Source organism: Nelumbo lutea, chromosome 1 (assembly GCF_056320005.1).
Source record: "Nelumbo lutea isolate HS-2025 chromosome 1, American lotus-T2T, whole genome shotgun sequence".
NCBI classification, from domain to species: domain Eukaryota; kingdom Viridiplantae; phylum Streptophyta; class Magnoliopsida; order Proteales; family Nelumbonaceae; genus Nelumbo; species Nelumbo lutea.
Window position 1 is genome coordinate 204,984,451 of NC_142684.1, and position 22,224 is coordinate 205,006,674.

General features: G+C 39.0%; 1 protein-coding gene across 3 annotated transcripts in view; it reads right to left on the reverse strand.

The window, feature by feature from the left end:
* Positions 1-21,936, reverse strand: part of VAD1 (GRAM domain family protein) — a 53,285-nt gene extending 31,349 nt beyond the window's left edge. For 2 of the 3 annotated variants that reach the window (XM_088962461.1, XM_088962459.1), the window contains exons 1-4: positions 21,433-21,898; positions 21,195-21,254; positions 3,665-3,715; positions 3,091-3,156 (exon numbers count right to left, since the gene is read on the reverse strand). In XM_088962461.1, the coding sequence (XP_088818587.1) occupies positions 3,091-3,156; positions 3,665-3,715; positions 21,195-21,254; positions 21,433-21,627 (372 nt within the window). In that variant the 5' untranslated portion in view covers positions 21,628-21,898. Of the gene's footprint in view, positions 1-3,090; positions 3,157-3,664; positions 3,716-21,194; positions 21,255-21,432 lie in introns of all 3 variants that reach the window. The other variant, XM_088962460.1, reaches the window with a different exon arrangement.
* Between the last annotated feature and the right edge of the window lie 288 nt (positions 21,937-22,224).

The following is a 22,224-nucleotide window of genomic DNA, read 5'->3' on the forward strand; positions in this document are numbered from 1 at the left end:
AAGACTTGTGAGACAATTTCATGAGCTTGTTTTAACTCAAATACTAGAATCAAGGTTTTCAGATCTGACAATGCAAAAGAGTAATTTGAGAAGAGTTTATCCTTGTATCTCTCTGACATGGGGGTTATTCATCAAAGCTCCTGTGTTAGAACCCTTGGAAAAAATGGAGTTGCTGAGAGAAAAAATAGACATATTGTTGAAGTTGCAAGGAGCCTTTTGTTTGCCTCACATGTTCTCACAAGATTTTGGGGTGATGTTGTACTTACTACTACCTATCTCATAAACCGTATGCCATCCAGGGTTTTAGGGTTTAAATCCCCCTTCTGTCTTCTTCATCCAGACAAGGATCTCTTCCCAATTCCTCTTCGTGTGTTTGGCTGTACCTGCTATGTTCACATTCCAAGTGTGCAAAGACATAAGTTTGAACCAAAAGCCCACAAATGCACCTTCCTTGGTTACTCCCCCACACAAAAGGGTTATTGTTGTTTTGATCCAAAGACTGGCACCTGACATGTCTCTATGGATGTTACCTTTGATGAACTTTCTCCTTTTTATGATTCCTCTCAGGAAGGACATTGTCCACAGGGGGAGATTCTGTCACAAGTTTTTGCCCTTCCTCTTCCTGTCCCAGTTGAGTCTCTTGACAAACCTGTATCCTCACCAAATGAGTCAAAGGAGGATCAATCACTTCATACCTCTTGTCCTAGTGCCCCTATTTCTTTACCCTCTCGTCCTATCCATAATCCCAAAGTGTATCAAAGGCAGAGATCCAAGAATGAGCAAGTAGTTTCCTTTACAACAGATGAGGCTCATACATTCCCAATCACAGATGAGATAACAGGTACTGCTTCAGCTCCTTTGGAATCATCCTTCCCAGAACTTGATGTCCTCATTGCTGTTAGGAAAGGGAAGCAGAAGTGTACTGCACACTGCATTTCCAAACACCTTTCTTATGACCTGCTTTCTCCTTCATACCTTGCCTATCTCTCTTCTGTTGCTTCTAACCCCATTCCTAGGTCTGTCTCAGAAGCTCTTGGGATTCCAGAATGGAGAGATGCCATGGAGACCGAAATGGATGCTCTACATGCAAATGGTACTTGGGAGGCGGTGGATTTGTCCGAAGGGAAGGATCCAGTTGGGTGCAAGTGGGTTTTTACCATTAAATACAGGGTTGATGGAACTATTGAGAGGTACAAGGCCATATGGGATTGACTACCTAGAGACTTTTGCCCCTGTTGCCAAGATGACATCTGCGAGGGTTCTTTTATCTCTAGCAGTTCACTTTGATTGGCCTCTCTATCAGTTAGATATAAAGAATGCATTTCTGAATGGTGACTTACATGATGAGGTCTACATGTGTCTTCCTCCAGGGATGTATGGGAAAGATATGCAAGGAAAGGTATGTAAATTGAAGAAATCTCTTTATGGTCTTAACAATCTCCTAGAGCCTAGTTTGAGAGATTTAGAGTTGCACTTGTTAAATTCGGCTATGTTCAGATACAGTCAGATCATACTTTGTTTGTGAAGAAAAGTAGATCTCTAGCAGTGTATCTCATTGTGTATGTTGATGACATTATAGTGACTGGTGATGATGCCTCAGGCATTCTGGCTCTTAAGTCTTTCCTCCGTACAGAATTTGAGATTAAGGATCTAGAGGAGTTGAGATACTTCCTTGGCATAGAAGTTGCCAGATCCAAGGATGGGATTCTTATTTCCCAAAGGAAATATGTTCTTGATTTGTTGTCTGAAACTGGAAAACTGGGTGCAAGACTAGCTGCAACTCCCATTGATATGAGTCACAAACTTTCAGCTTTAGATGGAACTTTGTTGGAAGACAAAGGGGTTTTTCAGAGACTTCTTGGGAAGCTTCTGTACCTGTGCATGACTAGACCAGGTATTGCGTATGCTGTCAGTTACATTAGCCAGTTCATGCATGCTCATAGAGATACTCATATGGCAGCAGCAGAACGGATTTTGTGCTATCTGAAAGGCTCTCCAGGGAAAGGAATCCTATTTACCAAGCATGGTCATCTGAAACTTGAAGCCTATACTGATGCTGATTGGGCTGGAAGTATTGATGATAGAAGATCTACTTCAGGATATTGCAGTCTGGTGGTTGGTAATGTTGTCTCTTGGAGGAGTAAGAAACAATCTGTTGTGGCCCGATCCTCCGCAGAAGCAGAGTATAGAGCCATGGCACATGGAGTCTCGGAATTGTTGTGGCTAAGGTCCTTAATGGAAGAACTTGGGATTGATCATGACAAACCCATGAAGGCTTCATCATGGACATTGTATTCGAGAAACATATTGAAGTTGATAGACACTTTATTCGAGAAAGAGTCTCCTCCGAAGAAGTGTGTCTTCCATTCATTACTTCTGAAGGACAATTGGCAGACTTTCTCACCAAGGGCATTTCTAAGGCAAGGCTTCATCATGACACTGGCAAGCTGGGCATGATTGACATCTATGCTCAGCTTGAGGGGGAGTGTAGAGGAGATGGGCCGAATGGCCCATAGACTGTCACTTCATGTTATGTTATGTTTCTCTCTGTTATGGGCCTTATTCTGAGCCCATACTTTGTAGTGTTCTGTTTTTTGTATTTTTCTGCCCACTCAAGGGCTTCTCTGTAATTTATCAAAGATTAACTTAAATAAAATGTATTAGAGTGTTAGAGGGAGGATTAGGTTCGAACTCCTCATACTCTAACCCCTCTTGCCGCAGTTCTCTCTCTCTCTCTTCTTCTCTAATCTTCTCTAATCTTCTCTTGTTAGTTTTTTCTGGTTTTCTAGCACAGTCCCTACTTCTAGGACTGTTTTTCAACTCTAATAATTGGTTTAAAAGGAAGATGAAAAAGAAAATGCTTATGCTGAAGTCTCAAGTGTATAATTCAAGTCAAAATCAACTCCACGAAAATTGAGTTGAAATTTCTTCATGAACTTATACACTATTATGATAGAGCAATGAGAATGACAAAACTGAAAAATAAAATTATTCACATTCAAGGAGCATTATATCATTTTTCTGGGAAAGAATTTAAATCTAATAAGAATTCCAAAATAACAAAAATAAAGAAAACACTTGTAAACATACCTTTGTCTCAAACCCAAAAATGTTTGAATAAAAGCAAATATGATTAACAAACAAGTACATATGGCCCTGCAATTCAATAAGCAAAATTAAAAAAGAATTAAATGGAAACTTATAATAATTATGTCAGGCTGTGTTTGGGAGTGCTTCTCCAATGGGCATTTTGTGCTTTTCACGTTGGAGAAACCAAAAGCCAGTTAAAAAACCGTTTGGTGACACAATGGGTTTTTTGCATAAAAAAAGACCATTTGAAAAAGCAGAAAAAACTCCACTTAGCTTTTCATGTTTTCAAGAAGCTATTTTGAACAAAAAAGCTGGTGACCAGACGAACACTAAAAAAGTGCTTTTTTTTTCAAAAAAAAAAAACATTTTAAAAAGTAGCTTATTCATAAGCCCATTTAGACCAAAAAGCACTCCCAAATGTGGTCTCAATCTTAACAAGGCATGAGACATGCTAAATTCTTATTGTCTTGAAGTTAGAAGAAAATTACAAAAAACAAAAATCCAAAAGGGGTAGATAACAAATATAGAAACTAAATATTTGAGACAGTTACTAGAGAGAGGAATCAAACTTTACCTGAAGAAGGATATTCTCCTGAAGTGCACAATTGAAGTCTTGAATAAGGGCCTAATATAAAAGAGGAAAAAAAATCCAAAGATGCAATTCATCTTGCCAGAATATGAATATAATGCCACATCAAACTCTATAGCATTTTATTATTGCAAGAAATATATCTTTCAGTTGCAGACATTTTCATAGCCCTTTTCAGATAAAATAACTAACTTTGAAAGATTTTCTTTTCTGAACATCATAATATCAAATCGAAAAGAATGATATTTAAAGATAATAGTTAGGGATAATAAGATCTCAAGGGTGACATCTGGTTGGTATATTTGTCAGAACAGAATTAAAAGAAAAGATGACCAAGAGGTTGATTTAACCATATAAGGTAACAGTAATGGAGAAAGCCAGAAGTAGCTTCTATATTTGATTTTTCATAAGAAATTGGCACAAGCCACATTTTGAGCTAATGAAGAAAATATTTCAAAGGGAGTTTGACAAAGTGGCAAGCCCTTGGTGAAGCTTCAAAGTCATTAACCGAACCGGGCGTTAGTGCTGACCAATATGTCTAGAAGTGTGAAAGATCATGTATTTTCTTGGTTAAATCTTTTGCTAGACATCTAAGTACACTGGGAGGTAGCCACTTTCCTCGCACATTTGTATGGAATCCTCGGGTCAAGGTAGTTTTCTGGAATGGAAGAGGAAGAAGAGAAGAGAGAAATAGAATAAAAAAAAGAGAAGAAGATTTGTCAAAAAATGTTAGGAGCAGATCCCCTCTTGGCTTATATATTAGGGTGTTCAAAATAAAGGGGATATTACAAGAATACCCCTGATTACAACTTACAACTTAACAGAAAAGAAATTAAAGTAAGCCCACTAACAACCCATTAACAGTCCTAACAACACTCCCCCTCAAGTTGGGTTGTATATATCTATCATTCCCAGCTTGGTACAGATTTCCATATGTCGGGTACCTGAAACAACCTTGGTGAAGATGTCACCCAACTGATCCATAGAATTTACATAAGGAATGTAGACTTCACCAGTTTCAAGTTTCTCATGAATGAAATGTTTGTCAACTTCGATATGCTTTGTTCTATCATGCATCACAGGATTGTGGGCTATATTGATTGCTGCCTTGTTATCACAATACAATGACATTGGGCTATGAACTTCAACTCCCAACTCCTTTAACATATTCTTCCACCACAATATTTCTGCAACTCCATGTGCCAAGGCCCTATATTCTGCTTCCACACTTAACCTAGCAACCATTGTTTGTTTCTTACTTCTCCAAGTTACCAAATTCCCCCCAATGAAGGTGCAATAACCTGTGATAGATCTCCTATCATCAACTAGTCGGCCCAATCAACATTAGTGAAGCTCTCTACCTTCAAGTGGCCATACTTTGAAAAGAGAATACCTTTACCAGGATATTGTTTTAAATACTTCAGAACATGCTCTGCAGTGGCAAGATGAGTGGTACTAGGGGCATGCATATACTGGCTCAAACCCCAACAGCATAAACAATGTTGGGCCTGGTCATAGATAAGTATAACAATCAAACTGAGCCCCCAAGAATTTCTTTAGTTTTGTATCTCTAACTCCCAATTCCTCATAATGACAATGTCATCCACATAAACTATAAGCATAGCCATATGTTCCCCTTGTCTCTTAACAAAGAAAGTATGATCATTCTGACACTATTTGAAACCAACCTATTTGACTGCATTATTAAATCTGCTGAACAAAGCCCTTTGTGATGTCAGGAATAGCCTGCCTTGTTTCTAGTTATACGCCTTCACCCTAGGTAATTGATTATGGAGCCTTAAACCATATGACTAGCTTCTCAAATATGTTTGTATCTTTGTCTCCTCCTACATCACAAACTATCACTTAGTCGATGGCTCTTCTTTCTCTATTACTAGTACTAGTAATGTGTCTCTTGGTTTTGGCCTTAGTTTACACTTTGATTTTTTTTTTCTTTTGATAAATTGATTACACTATTTTTTATGTACCCAAGTTTCCCTTCAATCTATTATTTGTAAGTAAGCTTACTCAAGCCCTTTATTGTTCAGTAACCTTTATCCTTCTTATTGTTTCTTTTAGGATCTTAAGACAGGGAAGACAATTGATGGTGGTTATGAAGCTGGAGGATTATACTACCTAGATGACCATGGTCCACAGAAGGCTCTTCATTCTTCTCTTAAACCATATTAGTGGTATTGTCATCTTAGTCACCCTTTCCTACATATTTTGAAGAAGTTAGTCCCTACCTTATAGTCTGTAACTCAGTTGGATTGTTAGTTATGTCAATTAAGCAAACATCATAGAATGTCTTTTATTCCCAGAGAAGATAAGAGTCTCAAGTACTTTTTTCTTTAGTTCACTCAAATGTTTGGGGTCCAAGTCGTGTATCATGTTAAAATGGATTCAAATATTTTGTAACATTTACTGATGATTATTCAAGAATGACATGGATTTACATTTACTTAATGAAGGACTATTCAAAATTTCTCTATTTTTCTATCTTTTCAAGTTGAGATAAGGAATCTGTTTAGTGTATGCATTGAAATGTTTTGATTTAATAATGCCAAAGAACATTTTCATAATAGTTTCCAATATTACTTAACTTTCATGGTATTATACATCAAAACTCCTGTTTACATACCCCTCAGCGTGGCTGAGAGGAAGAACCACCATGTGATTGAAACAACTCGTGCCTTGTTGATTTAGATGTTAATTCCTAAATTCTGATGGAGTGATGCAGTTTTCACCTCTTGTTTTCTCATAAAGTGTATTTTCTCGTCAATTTTAGATAGTGAGTCTCCATCAAGGTTTAAAATGTCGATGTCGATGGAAATGTCGCTTACCAAAATATAGGACATATGTCGGAAATGTCGAGGGGAAATATTGTAAAAATTAGAGACATTGTGGAAATATTATGAAATATGTGGAAATATGCAATGATATTTTGTAAAATGATAAAATAAGCATTAATACATATTTCTAGACTATTATCTTATTCCCAACCATTATATAAAGCTAAGAAATTAAGATCAATAACAAATTAGTAAATGACGATTTACTGATTTATTATGCATTTTGAAGTTTTTACAAGGTAATCTGATATTTTCTTTTCTTATTTTTAATTCTGATTTATTATAAATTCTAATATATTAATTTCACACTAGTAAATAGAAATACATTTATTCTAATTTTTTTAAATATTACAGTTATAATACATTATGTTTTATTATAAAATTAATAAACTGGTTCTCCTTTTTATAGTATTAAGATTATGAGAAATTCTGATTTCTTATAAAACTTAATGAAATTATTATGATTTCTAATACTAAACTTATAATAAATTATGATTTAGTATAAATTTTAATAAATTTATTCTGATTTTTTTATATTAAATGTAGAATATGATTTATTATAAAATTTAATAAATATTTTCTTATTTTAATAAATATTTTAAAAAACACTAACTAGTTAATATTTATTACTTGAAAAATATTTTATGTTTTATATTATAAATTAATTAATTTATTCTTTTGTTTTTATATTTTGTTAATTCTTTTTTATAAATATTTTATTTGAAATATTAAATAGAAATTATTAATGGAATAATTTATATTAATATACTGTATTATAATAATATAATATACTAATATATTATATCATTAATGTACATTAGTCGACATCCTGTCGACATAATAGGAAAAACCATCCTTTTTTTTGTTATTTGGACCGATTTGGTCAACATTTCCGAAATATAGAAAATGTTGACCGAAATAATGTAATTTTTATATTACCATCCATTTTCATGTTAGTGAGCCTCGACATTGACATATGTCGGGTGACATTTCACGACATTTGAAACCATGGTCTCCATTTTTTATCTTGTTTCCTTCTACTTCTTTTTTCTCCCTTCCTCCTTGTGTGTTCAGTTGTGTGCATTTTGTTCACAAACTGGGTTCAATCCATGATATACTTAGACTCCAAAAGCTATCAGATGCGTTTTCCTTGGTTATTACATACTCAAAAAAGACACAAGTGCTATATGATCCTATTTAACAGAAAGTTTTTGTTGCTCCAAATGTTACTTTTGTTGAGAGCATACTTCATTTTTCTAGGTGTGAACCATCCTATTCTATTCCTCTTTCTTTTGACTGTAGTGATGTATTTATCACCTTACCTATAGTCGAGGAGCTTATCCAACCATCTATTCATAGAGTGTACTCCAAACGTGATCGGTAGCCAAAATCATCACCAGTAGTTGATCCAACTCTAGCTTTTAACCCACCACTAGAGTCTTTGCCATTGACGAATCCACTACCTTTAGATCTTGATCTTCCTATTGCTCTTCATAAGGGTAAGCATGCTTGAACAAATCATCCTCTTTCTCATTATGTCTCTTTTTCTCACTTATCTCCTTTCCATCAACAGTTCATCTCCCTTTTATCCGTCATTTCTCTATCGTATTCTATACAAGAACCCTCTCATCTCTTGATTAGAAGAAGGCAATGGATGAAGAATTTTATGCTCTTCAATCCAACAATACTTCAGGTCTTACTTCCCTAGCTCCTAGGAAGTAGGCAATTAATTGTTAATGGGTCTATACAGTTAAACATCATCAAGATGGAAGTATTGAACGGTTCAAAGCCTAAATTATTGCTAAGGGATATACACAGGCTTATGGTGTGTATTATTCAGAGACCTCATCAATGGCTAAGATAGGCTTTGTATATGTATTCATCTCCTTATCCACCCATTTTGATTGGCCCTTGCTTTAGCTTGATGTCAAAAATGCCTTCCTCCATGATGATCTTCAAGAGGTGTATATGGAACAACTTCCTAGGTATGTTGCTCAGGGGGAGTCAGTCAATTAAGTTAGGCTATCTATGAGCTAAAGTAGTCACCATGAACATGGTTCGGTCGCTTTAGCAATGTGGTGCAAGATTTTGGTTTGTAACAATTAGTGTTAACCACTTCGTGTTTAGCAAGGGTTCTTCATCTGGGAAAAATCATCCTAGCAGTTTATGGTGTTGATATTGTTCTTATTGGTAATGGTGCACATGGAATTAGTGAGTTGAAACAGTTCTTACAGCAACATTTTCAAACTAAGGATCTAGGAACCTTGAAGTACTTTCTAGGAATTGAGGTAGCCCATTCGAAGTGGGGAATCTCTGTCTCAACGAAAGTATGTTTTGGACATGTTGGATGAAACTGGGTTGTTGGGATCCAAGCTAGTAGAAACTTCTATGGATCCCAATGTGAAAATGACTGATAGTTAGGGGAAGCCATTAGAAGACCCTACAAGATATAAGAGACTAGTAGACAAGCTAATCTATCTCATTATCACTAGGCCAAACATCTCCTTTAGTGTTGGAGTCCTCAATCAATACATGTAGAATCCTACAACTGCTCATTGTGGTGGTGTTATGAGGGTGTTGAAGCATCTAAGGGGTTCTCTTGGTCATTGGTTGTTGTATAACAAAGGGAAAATTTGTCCCTAGAAGGGTGTTCAAATGCAGATTGGGCAAGGTCTCCAATAGATAGTGTTTTCTTGGTGAAGAGGTAGTACGATTCCATAATGGTGAGAGGAGAAGAGAGAATAGAGAAAAGAGATTGGAGAGAGGAAAAAACCAGCTAGCGGCACCAGCCTTTTTAATATTTATACTAGGGCGACCCTTCAGAAATAAAAAGAGGTGTAATTACAAATGTGCCCTTGCAGCACTAAACTGAAAATAAAACTAAGTTATTCAACACTCCCCCTCAAGTTGGGACATAGATGCCAATTATGCCCAACTTGTCACATAAATCATCGTGCCGCTAGTGATGCAAGCCTTTTGTAAATATATCTGTCAGTTGCTCCTTGGAACTCACATATGGGGTGCACACTTCCCCATTAACAATTTTCTCTCTAATAAAGTGTTTGTCAACCTCTATATGTTTAGTTCTATCATGAAGAACTAGGTTGGCTGCAATATTATTTTTGGAAAATGGTAATATAATTTATTCAGCACATAAAAGAGAGGTACAACAAGACCCAGACCACTAATTCTGCCTGGGCACAATGTAAATTACAAGCTCATACAAGATCTAGAACAGAACAAAAGAGGTACATTTTGGTTTTTAAATTCCTCATTCACCAACACCTATGAGCATAGCTTGCCCATGGCTCTTTGCACAATTTCATCCGTGCTTTTAAGTTTACCACAAAAGATTCTGTTATTCCTTTCAGTCCAAATGGACCATAACCTACATTTAGTGAAACCCTTGTACTTCTGCTTTCTTCTCCTTTCGTCTCCCTCTTTTTTCTACTTTTCTCAATCCGAAATCTTTTGGAATTCAAGACTGACTGTAGTCTTGATCAACTACTTGGTATCAGAGCCTATCTAGGGTTTCTCATGTGAGTCTAGACCAGCTGACCACATGAGAACTGTCTAGGGCTGGAAGCTTACAAAGGACTGTTCGTTGGCTGATTCTTGGAGGTTACCAGAAAGTTTAGCAGCTGTCCGAAGACTTGTAGAGGCTTGGAGAGTGTTTTGGTAATCAAGAAGAATCAGAGAAGGTTAGGGTTCAGGCCATGATTGAAGGTAGCGATCAGAGTTTTCTGGGTAAGTCTTTATTTTTCCCTTGAGATTGTTGTCAGTCAAGATAGGTTGGACCTACCTAGGAGGAGCGGCCGAACTCTCCTATTTTTTCTCAAAGGTGATCAGTTTTTTTTTTTGGGTTTGTCATTAACCTTACAGCTAGACTTGATTGTGAATTCTTTTGGAATGTGCGGCTGAGCACAGTTTATGTTCTCACAAAGGTTTTCCTAACCCTACGATTAAAACCTTAATTCTACTTCAGCATTACAGATTGTTTTCTAAGTGGTTTTTAGACCTGTTTTGGCTTCCGAGCCTGTTTTGGGGGTGAGAACTGTTATCAGACTGCTTATATTCTGATTGCTGATTGGTTTCATATCAGATCTGAACTGATTTTATACAGATTTTTGATTATGATCAGTTGTTTAAGTGTTGTTTCTATTGCAGTAACCCTAATAGTTCTTAACTACTGATTCTTTACCAAGAATGGAGTTCAAAAATCAGGGAGAAGGTGGTTTTGGGAACAGCAATTCTGGTAGTATGTCTGAGACTGCGTTTCAGATTACGATTGTGAGATTTGACGGATCCAATTACTTGGAATGGGCCCAATCAGCCATGATGGCTATTGGAGGAAGGGGAAAACTTAGCTACCTATTGGGAGATGTGAAAGAACCTTCCAAGGAGGACCCAATGTATACCAAGTGGGTTCAGGAGAACTACTTGGTTATGACATGGCTGTGCAACTCTATGCAGCCACATATCAGCCGAAGTTACTTGTGGGCAAAGATAGCCAAGGAGATATGGGATGTCATGAAAGAGACCTACTCCCAACCCCTTAATGTTGCTAGAGCCTATGAACTGAAGTGTGAGGTGAATAACCTTAAACAATGAGAGAAACCAGTCTCTGTTTATTTCTCTACCTTGAAATCTCTGTGGTATGAAATTGACAATCTGGAGACTCTTGAGTGGGAAAGTCCAAAAGATGCACAAACCCATAGAAAGCAAGTCGAGACCAATAGGGTGTTTGAATTTCTGGCTGGCCTGAATTCAGATTATGACATTGTGAGACAGCAGATACTGACAAGAGACAGTGTGACCCTATCTCAAGCCTACTCCCTGGTGCATAGTGAAGAGATCAGGAGAAAGGTTATGATGCAACATCAGCCCTTCCCCCCAGCCCTGGCAGCAGTTAAACCTAAGTCTGGGGGTGATACAAAAAGGGACATGAAGAAGGAAGATAAACGGGATCTAGTATGTGAACATTGCAAGAAACCCAAGCATACGAAAGATACATGTTGGAAGTTGCACCCTCATTTAGTCCCAGCAAAACTGACGAATAAAAGGGGTAATGCTCATACGGCTGTGAATACTGATTCTGCATCCTCGTCGGGCACAAAAGGCACGCCCCTAGATACCTTAGCTGCTGTTCGGTCTGCCCTAATACAGTTGGAAAAGGAGGTTGGGAATTCAGCTCAGTCATCTCAATCACCATTAGCCCCTGCCACATCAGCATTTTCTCATTCAGGTACTCGGGTCTCAGCTTACCATGCTTCAGCTCCAGGTAACACTGAACATTGTTGGGAAATAGACTCAGGTGCATCTGACCATATGACTAGCTTGCCATCACTGTTCACTACTCACTACTTATCTTCTGGTAGAGATAAAGTATCCATTGCTGATGGCTCTCTTGTTCCCATTTCTGGCAAGGGTGGCATCAAGTTATCTGATACTATCTCTTTATCCTCAATCTTGCATGTTCCTAAACTTGATACTAATTTGCTTTCAGTCAGTAGTATTACAAAACATCATAACTGTTCAATAACCTTTTTCCCTGACCGATGTGTTTTTCAAGACTTGGAGACGAGGAAGGTGATTGGAACTGGCCATGAGACGAATGGGATCTATCTGCTTGGAGAGAGTTCTCATTGGAAAGAGCCTATGGATAAGAAGTCTTTTGTTTCTCAGTTTGTGATTCCGGTTATGCTCTGGCATAATCGGTTAGGTCATTTATCTTTTCGATCTTTGAAGAGTCTATTTCCTACTTTATTTGAGTCTGTTGAGATGTCAAATTTGAGATGTAAGACTTGTGAGCTTGCCAAACATTGTAGAACATCTTATTCCTTGAGTAATAAAAGAAGTAGTAATTCTTTTGATATTGTGCATACTAATGTTTGGGGGCCGTATCACATCCCTTCTATGGGTGGGTACAGATATTTTATGTTGTTTGTTGATGACTATACCCGTTTTTCTTGGGTCTACCTTATGCATTCTCGAGATGAGCTTCCCGCTCTGACCCAAAACTTTTATCAGATGATTTTAACGCAGTTCGGGGTCAAAATCAAAGTCCTCTGATCTGATAATGCAAAAGAATACTTTGCCAAGCCACTGGCCTCTTATCTACTCAATCATGGGGTTATTCACCAGAGCACTTGTCCTCATACACCACAGTAGAATGGGATTGCCGAGAGGAAGAATAGGCACATTTTGGAGGTGGCTAGAAGCATTATGTTTACCTCCAATGTGCCTATCCATTTCTAGGGTGATGCTATCCTCACGGCAGTGTATCTCATTAATCGGGTTCCTTCACGGGTTCTTGATATGAAGCCTCCGTTTACCCTTCTATACCCAGACGAGGAGTTGTTTATTGTTCCTCTTAAAACCTTTGGTTGTACTTGTTTTGTTCAGCTTCTTGGAGCTCATCATTCCAAATTTGACCCTAAGGCCTCCAAATGCATTTTTCTCGGTTATGCACAAACTCAAAAGGGTTATTGCTGCTATGATCCTGTTTCAGGGAGGAGATTTGTCTCGATGGATGTCACCTTCTTTGAGGAGGCACCCTATTATCCTAGGGTTTCTCCTTTGGGGGAGAGTGGTGAGAATTTGGGTCTTTTTCCTCAGGGGGAGCGCAGTGAGAGTGGGGTTAACTCATCTGAGGTTGTTCCTTTACCCATTCCATTGAGTGATCAAGGCTGTAATGGTGAGGGTTGTCAGAGGGATCAGGAGTTGAAAGTCTATCACAGGCGATGCAGGCAGGTTGATCTCGGTCATCAGCAGTCTAGACCAGTGCAAGAAGCCTTATCAGTTCCAGAGTGGAAAGATGCAATGAAAGTTGAAATTGATGCCCTTTTGAAAAATAATACTTGGGAGCTAGTTGACCTACCCAAAGGAAAGAAGCCAGTTGGATGTAGATGGGTATTTACTGTGAAACATAATGATAATGGCTCCATTGAAAGGTACAAAGCCCGATTGGTTGCAAAAGGGTTTACTCAGACTTATGATATAGACTACTTGGAGACTTTTGCCCCAGTAGCCAAGATGACCACTATTCGAGTTCTATTAGCCCTTGCAACAAGTTATTCTTGGCCCTTGTTCCAGATGGACTTTAAAAATGCCTTTCTGAATGGAGACTTACAAGAAGAGGTCTACATGAAGTTGCCCCCTGGATTCTATGATACTGAGACAGGTAAGAAGGTTTGCCGACTGAATAAGGCATTGTATGGATTAAAGCAGTCCCCTAGAGCTTGGTTTGATAGATTCAGACTAGCCCTTGGACGGCTATGTACAGGCCCAGTCAGATCATACACTGTTCGTTAAAAGAGTGAACTCTTCTTTGACCTTGCTTGTTGTATATGTGGATGATATTGTAGTGACAGGGAATAATAATAGTGAGATTGAGTCCCTCAAACAGCTCATTCATCAAGAGTTTGAGGTGAAAGATCTTGGTGCACTGCGATATTTTTTGGGTATTGAGGTTGCTAGATCTAAACAGGGGATCTTTATCTCTCAAAGGAAGTATGTTCTAGATCTGTTGGCGGAAACTGGAAAGTTAGGTGTCAAGCCTGCCGATACACCCATTGAACAGAATCACAAGATCAATGCAGAGGGTGGAGAGCCTCTTGAAGACAAAGTTATGTTCCAATGGTTGGTTGGAAAGCTCCTATATCTCTGCCTCACATGGCCAGATATCAGTTATGCAGTCAGTGTTGTCAGCCAGTACATGCATTCCCCTAGAACTACTCATCTTCTTGCTGCTGAGAGAATATTAGCATACTTGAAGAGATGCCCAGGTAGAGGTATACTGTTCAAGAACAATAATCACATGAAGGTGGAGGTCTATACAGATGCTGATTGGGTTGGGAGTGCTGATGACAGGAGGTCTACCTCTGGATATTGTGCCCTTGTAGGGGGTAACCTTGTCTCTTGGAGGAGTAAGAAACAAAGTGTTGTTTCCCGCTCTAGTGCCGAAGCTGAATATAGGTCAATGGCTAATGGAGTGGCTAAAATCCTATGGTTGAAATCACTACTTGAAGAGTTGGGTATTGATTATGAGAAGCCCTTGATGTTGTATTGTGATAATCAAGCGGCTATTAATATAGATCACAATCCGGTGCAGCATGACAAAACTAAACATATCGAAGTTGATCGACATTTTGTCAGAGAAAGGGTCTCATCACAAGAAGTGTCTCCCGTGTATCACCTCCAACATGCAGCTTGCGGATCTTCTCACCAAGGCTATTCCAAGGAAGAAGTTAGAGGCAGACCTATTCAAGTTGGGAACCACAAATATCTATTCCCAACTTGAGGGGGAGTATAGAGAACACTGATGTGGGCCCCACGGCTGTGGTCCCCATTGTGCTCGTATGACAACACATGTAACCTTTGTTAGTTATGACAGTGTTAGTTGGTTGTTATCTTAGACAACTTGTTATTTTAGTTTATTATTTGTTTTATTTGCCATGTAAGCATTAAGGGCAATTCTGCCCTTTCCTACATTTAGTGAACATAATCTATAAACATTGAGAGAGTGGTAGCAGCAAATTTATTCAATTTGTCCCTCCTTTCAAAACCCTTATGTACTTCTGCTTTCTTCTCCTTTCTTCTCCCTCTTTCTTCTACTTTTCTCAATCCAAAATCTTTTGGAATTCAAGACCGACTGTAGTCTTGATCGACTACTGTGAGCGGGCCACTTCAATTCCAAGGAAATACCGAAGGGGACCTAGATCCTTCACCTCAAATTGAGTGGCTAAGAAATCCTTTAGCCTCTAAATTTCAAAGCCATGAGGTTGTACCATGTACACCTCTTCCTCAAGGTCCATTCAGGAAGGAATTTTTAATGTCTAGCTGATGAAGATCCCAATCAAGATTTTCCGCAATGGAGAACAAGACTCTAAAAGAGTTCATCTTGGCTATTGGGACAAAAGTCTCTACATAATCTACACCATATGCCTAGGTAAACCCTTTTGCCACCAACCTAGTCTCGCACCTTTCTATTGTGTCGTCAACCTTGTGCTTCACTGTGAACACCTACTTGTACCCTACCGGTTCCTTACCCTCAGGAAGATCCACTAACTCCCACATACCATTTTTATGTAGGGCATTTATCTCTCTTCTTTCATTGCATCTATCCGTTCAAGAACTAAGAGAGCTTCTGCCACATTTTTAGGGATAGGGACACTGCCAATGAAAGAAATGAAAGCACGAAAAGAGGGTGAGGTGTTCTCATAGGAAACCAAATGGGAAATAGGATACTTGGTGGTACAAGACCTAACTCCCTTCCCTTTAGTAATGGGGATGTCTAGGTCATTGACAGATGAAGTATCAATGGAAAGAGGACCAAAAACATCAACAGGAATGGTAGTAACTATTTGGATATGATCCGTCTCCAGTGAATCTGATGATGTTGGCGGTACAGTTTCAAGTTGCTCCATAGCTCTTGAATTTAGCTGGCCCTTGCGATGACAAAAAACACGGAATGGAGGGGGTCAAGCAAAGGGGGGAGAACCTGAATTGGTTTCTCCTCCACCTTACTCTCCCCCTGAGGAGAAACTGGGAAAAAATGGTCACTTTCAAAGAAAGACACATCTATAGAGACATAGTACTTCTTAGAAATGGGGTCAAAGCATCAATAACCTTTTTGGGAAGAAGGATAACCCAAGAATACATAGGGAATGGTACGAGGATCAAGTTTACCATGAGTAGGAGATAGGTCCTGGACTCTTAGACTCAATAGCCACAAGACTAACTTTATTCTCTAGCATGTAAAGACCATCTACCAATATGACCTCTACCAATCATCTTCCCCAAGGCCAAATCCTGTATCATACAAGAGGAAGGAAAAAAGGTTAATGAACAGTTTAACAAATTTGTTATACTACTAACAGAGAACAAATTTATGGGTAGTTTAGGAACATGTAGAACATCAAAAAGGGTGAGTCCAAGGGGAAGGGAGATGGTTCCTTGCCAGCTACGGTGGAGAAAGAACCATCAGCAAGTCTCACCTTATCCTGACCAGATAATAGATGATAAGATTGAAAACAATTGGACTAACCCATCATATGGTTCGAGGCACCAGAATCTATTATCCAAGGAGAGTCTAAGGGATGAGAGGACACATGAAAAGCTGTAGCAGAGTTACCGTTACCTGAATGGATAGATGCAAGGGAAGTCGAGGGGGGAGAAGCAGAATCCATCTGGCAGATTGCCCTCCTATACAGCTCCAAATGGTCACGGAAAGAATTAATGATATCTTTCCTGGGATCAATCACATAAGGACTCATAGTAGTGGTAGATGATTGAGGCTCTTGAGAGGCTAAGTTTGATGCATTAAACTTCCTCTGACCTTGTTGTCCTGGCTTCTTATTCTGTCCGGCTTTTTACTCAGTTCCTGAGCCCACTTTGGCTTCCCATGAAGCTCCCAACATGTCTCCCGAGTATGTCTAGACTTCTGACAATGTGTACACCATAGTTTATCTTTGTCATCAACTTTCTTCTGAAAGTCACTCTTCTTGAAGGAATTACCACCCCCCGTAGCAGCACTCCCTTTAGCTACTAATGCAATCTGCTCTCCCTCAGGATTATTCATCACACTCTGCCTGCTCTCTTCTGATTGTACTAGAGCATATACTTCTTGTATTGATGGGAGATCTTTACTCCCCAATATCTGAACCCTGATAGATTCATATGTGGAATTCAGCCCTAATAGAAAGGCAAACACTCGTTGCTGGGAAACCAGAGACTTGTATGCTTTGGCATCTACATCACATTTCCAGTTTATATTCTAATAATGATCTAGTTCCTTCCAAATAGAATTCAAGTCTGAATAGTAGACAGAAAGACTCCTCTCCCCCTGCTTACAAGTTGAGGAGGCAGCCTGCAACTGATATATTTTGGCATAATGTCGTTGTTCTGAATATGTAGATTTTGCCTGCTCCCATATCTCATGAGTTCTTTCTGCCCACATGAAGGTCTTTCTCACTTGTGACAGCATAGACAATAACAGCCATGACATCACCATACTGTTTTCTTGGTCCCACCTATCATGTTCTACGCCTCCAGACTGGGGTTCTCTGATTCTACCATTGATATACCCCACTTTTCCCCTTGCAGTTATGTAGAGCTTGATTCCCCTTAACCATTCTAGGTAATTGAGGCCATCAAAGGGAATCACAGCCATGGGGAAACTCATGTCAAAACCTCCACTCATCCCACTCTGACTAGAGGTCACACCAGACATACCAGAATCCTCAGAAGACATAGAACCTGATTTCAGTTCAGTCACAATTCAGCTAGAGAACAAGTTCTCAGTTCAGTTTAGACTCAGAGTACAGTCAAACAAGTTGAAGTCTTAGTTCAGCCACAATTCTGGGCACAAAAAAAAAAAAAAAAAAAAAAAAAACTGTACTCACACAGAATAATCAAAACTGATCCCACAGCATTACTTGTTCTCAAATTTCAGCCCTACTAAACCAGTTCAGATGTGCAAAACATATCAAAAAACAGGTCTGACCAGCCCCTCCAGCAATAACTCATCAACTTTTCACACAGCAATTTAGGTTCAATATGAACTGAAGAAGGAAACAAACTGCTGTCATAGCAGTTACTGATCTGCAGACCTAAACAGCCCACCTTTCAGGGCATAAGAAGGATCACTCGATCCACATACATTGAGAGAAGACACTCTCACACCAGCCACAGGTCATTAAACCCACATAACCCACTCACCTGTGTACAAAAGGATCAGTTCGATCCACAAAGCTGAGGAATAAAGAAGAAAATAAAACCTCACAGCATTCAGCTTCCCTACCCTTGATGATTTCTGGGCTCACAACCAAGAGAGAAAAAAAAAATCGCAGTAAGCTCCCTCACACGTCCACCAGAGACCTTTTTCCTTTGATCCGAATAGACAAATATAGAAGTTGAAGGAAGAAGCACACAGTTCGCCCTGCTCCTAAGATTGGATCTGCCGCTCAGATACCATGTTTTCTTGGTGAAGAGGCAGTACGATCCCAGAATGGTGAGAAGAGAAGAAGGAGAAGAGAGAAAAGATAAAAGAGATTGGAGAGAGGAAAAAGTCAGCTGGTGGTGCCAACCTTTTTAATATCATTCAGAAATAAAAAGAGGTGTAATTACAAATGTGCCCTTGCGACACTAAACTGAAAATAAAACTAAGTTATTCAACGGGTAGGAAGCCTAGTACAGGTTATTGTACCTTCTTGCATGGGAACCTTGTCACTTGGAAGAGCAAGAAGCAATGTGTGGTTGCTAGGAGTAGTATTGAAGCTGAATACAAGGCAATGGTCCATGCTATTGTGAGTTGGTTTGGTTAAAGCATCTTCTTTAGGAAATGAGTTTCCTAGTTCATCAATGCATTAAATTGTTCTATGACAACCAAATTGCAACAAATATTGCCTCCAACCCAATGTTTCATGAAAGAACTAAACATATTGAAGTTGATTATCATTTTATAAGAAAGTGACAAGTGGTGATATTATTACTCCTTATATCAAGTCAGAAGACTAAGTAGTTGATATCTTAACCAAAAGTTTGGGTCGTTCAATGATGGATTATATTTGTAACAAGCTGAAACTTTATGACATAATGCTCCAGCTTGAAGGGGAGTGTTAGAATTAGTCGACAGGGGCATACTTGTCACCTTGTAGTTCTTATTTTCTCTCCTATATCAATCTTACTGGTTTAGGGGCATTTTTGTAATTTCAGCATTTAATGAATAGCAATACATACTGGGTCGACAATGAGGAGAGTTCTAGTTCAACTTCTCCTTGCTGCTCTCTCTTTTCTTCTACCTCTCCTCTACTGTTTTCTCTTTACTTCTTTTCCTTTTTCTTTCACTTTTGTGAAGTAAGCACAGCAGCAAAAAGAATAATCCCAATCAGTCAAAAAGTTATCTGTTTGCACTATATAATAGATCCCTTCCCATCCCATATTGCGCTAAAAAATCTGTAACCTCATTTAGGTTTCTTGGAATCCAACTAAACCTGCAGTTTATAGTAGATGTAATATCTGCTACTTCATGAACAATATGAGAGAACCTCCAAGTTTCAGTCCAAGTCAAGTTAGTCCAACCAATAACAATCCTGGGATCACCTACTAAAATGGGTTCAACTCTCATAGACTTTTCTATTTGGAGACCCTTCAAAAGAGCTTTTAACATAGCCTCTGGAACATCAGCTGCTGGAACAGCCAAACAGGACCGCCAAATGTCCAGATCAAGTTGCCATCTGGACCTAAAATGACACCTGCAGTGTCCAGAACCATGAAGATTCTCTTGATATCTTCTTAGGCTGCCATCAAAGTGCAGAATAATGGTGTTGGAGGGTCTTGGAGACAGAGGAGGGCTGATCTGGTCAGCAGCAGGGGATGATTGCAAAATCTCCAAAAGGTTACTGTCTAAGTCAGCAAAACTGAAGCCATTAAAGGACCTGTGAGTCAGCATCCAAGAATTGATCCACAGCACGTCTTCTCAGGTTTTTTAATGATGTGCATTTATTCTCAAATATTCTTTTGCTCTGCACTTCCCAAATGCACCACATAACCACATGAATTACCTCCTTTCAGTAGAGGCTGCCTCTTTTTCCAAGCTTGCTATTATTGAATGAGAAAATCAGGTCCTGAAAATATTGCCATAAACCATGAGCCACTTGGCAATTAATGAGGAGATGGCTAATAGGTTCTCCATCCTGAAGGCATACAACACAGGCATGAGGGGAAACATATAGCTGCCCCTTTCTTTTTCTCTGGATATGATCATCAAGTGTTTATCTTGCCACAAGCAACTTTCCAAATAAAGAAGGAATTCTGGGAGGGACCAGAGAGAGCCAAATCTTTTTGTCCAGAAAGGAGTAGGAAACAGAACCAGCAATCAGCCCTTGGAAGTAGAATTGGGTCGTGAAATTCCATTAGGGGTGAGGAACTAAATTATTTTATCTAGGTGGGTAGGTGAGAGATAAACGTCTGAGATTATCTGCTTGTTGAATTCTATTCTGGCTGGACTAGAATGCCTGGAATTGATTTCTGAGGCTTTGGAATTTCATTCATGATAGACTCATTCTGATAGGGAGCTTTTTACATATTTTCTTTCAAGCCGTATTCTTTTAGTAACATTTCCTTCTTTCTTGCTGATTGGAAAATAAAAGATAAGATAGCCCACATCAATTGTCATAGTTCTCCTTGATCTTTTTTTATTGGTATAACCCTCTACGATTTTCTTCATGCCCCCTCCTCCCCAACCCCACCCCACCCCCCCCCCCCCAAAAAAAAAAGAAAGAAATGGTCGAGAGAGAAAAAGGAAAAAAAAAGAAGTTACTACAGGAATTTCATTGGTTTTGACTTGACCACTCAATGGTGTATGGACATTTTAACTAAATTCATCATATACAAGATCAATAGTAAACGCAATCATTTTTGTCGTTCATAATCTCATCCTCATACTCAACAAATTTCCCTCTACACAATGGACTCGACTTTGCTAAGAATTAATTCAATCAAGACTAGTTTCTCGTTATTCTCACAATTATGCATGAGAAACAAGTCCAAGGAACCCTCATGGTTTAAGATAATCAACTAGTCCAGAATGTAAGTAACATAAATAACAAGAGCTTCAATATTTCAAAAATTGCCCAAAAAAGCAAACTTAAGCCACTTACTTCCTCAGGTGGAAGACGAAACAATTGCCGATACTCCTCGCTTCTTAAAGATGCTGCAGACTGTAACAACACACACTTCACGAAAATAAGCATTCAAACCAATAAACTGTCATATTTCCAACTAAGAAACTAAATTATTTTGAAATTTAAATGTTTTTGACACTACTGATCACAGAATCAATCTAAACCAGCAAAAAAACAAACAATAGAAATCTTGGTAGAGAAGAATTGATAATACCTGGACTTCAATATCTTTACGACTGTTAGCCGACGAATCGGATTGCTCGTTACGATCGGAGGGATCACCGATGCCAACCGACGAGGTTTCAGAACCGGCGTCTGAAGCCGGTTTCGAAGGCAACGGAGAAGAAAGGAGAGGCTCCACTGACTGAGAAGGTTCGCTCTTCTCCTTAGTTGGAGATGCTACAGCCATGGCAGTGATCTAGGGCGTTGGCAACCAATTGACGTGAATCTCAATTGAGAGAGAGAGAGAGAGAGAGAGAGAGAGTTGATGAAATTGATTGACTTGAGATAGACGTGACTTTCAAGCTCCGTAGACAGTTTTACAATTTCAGTAAACTGGAAGTGGAAAAGAACGAGGAAGCGTTCCGTTTGAACGCGGGCATCTGAAAGTCTCAACAACCATTCGCACGCGTAACCCACCGTCCGTGCTGGTTAAATGTCTACCTGCCATCTAGCTCCCCGGGCCAGAGAGACGGGATATCTTGCAAACAAACTCTACACACTCTGAGTAGGTAGACCTGTTCATGTACCGGATAACCCGACGGACTGGACCGGTCCGGCACGTTCTTTATCGGGTTTGGACATAGTTTTAGGCCCGACTCGTGCTGGGTCTAAGGCTAGCCTATAAGCACTACTGCACCAAGCTCAACTATTTTTCAGGTCAGGGATGATATTTCTCAAATAAGTTTGGTATATATACACTAGTCTAATCTCGAATTCTTTTCAAAACCGAACTGAAAAACCGGTTCAGTTTTCCTCGAAAACTACTTTTTGGCAAAAAATTATT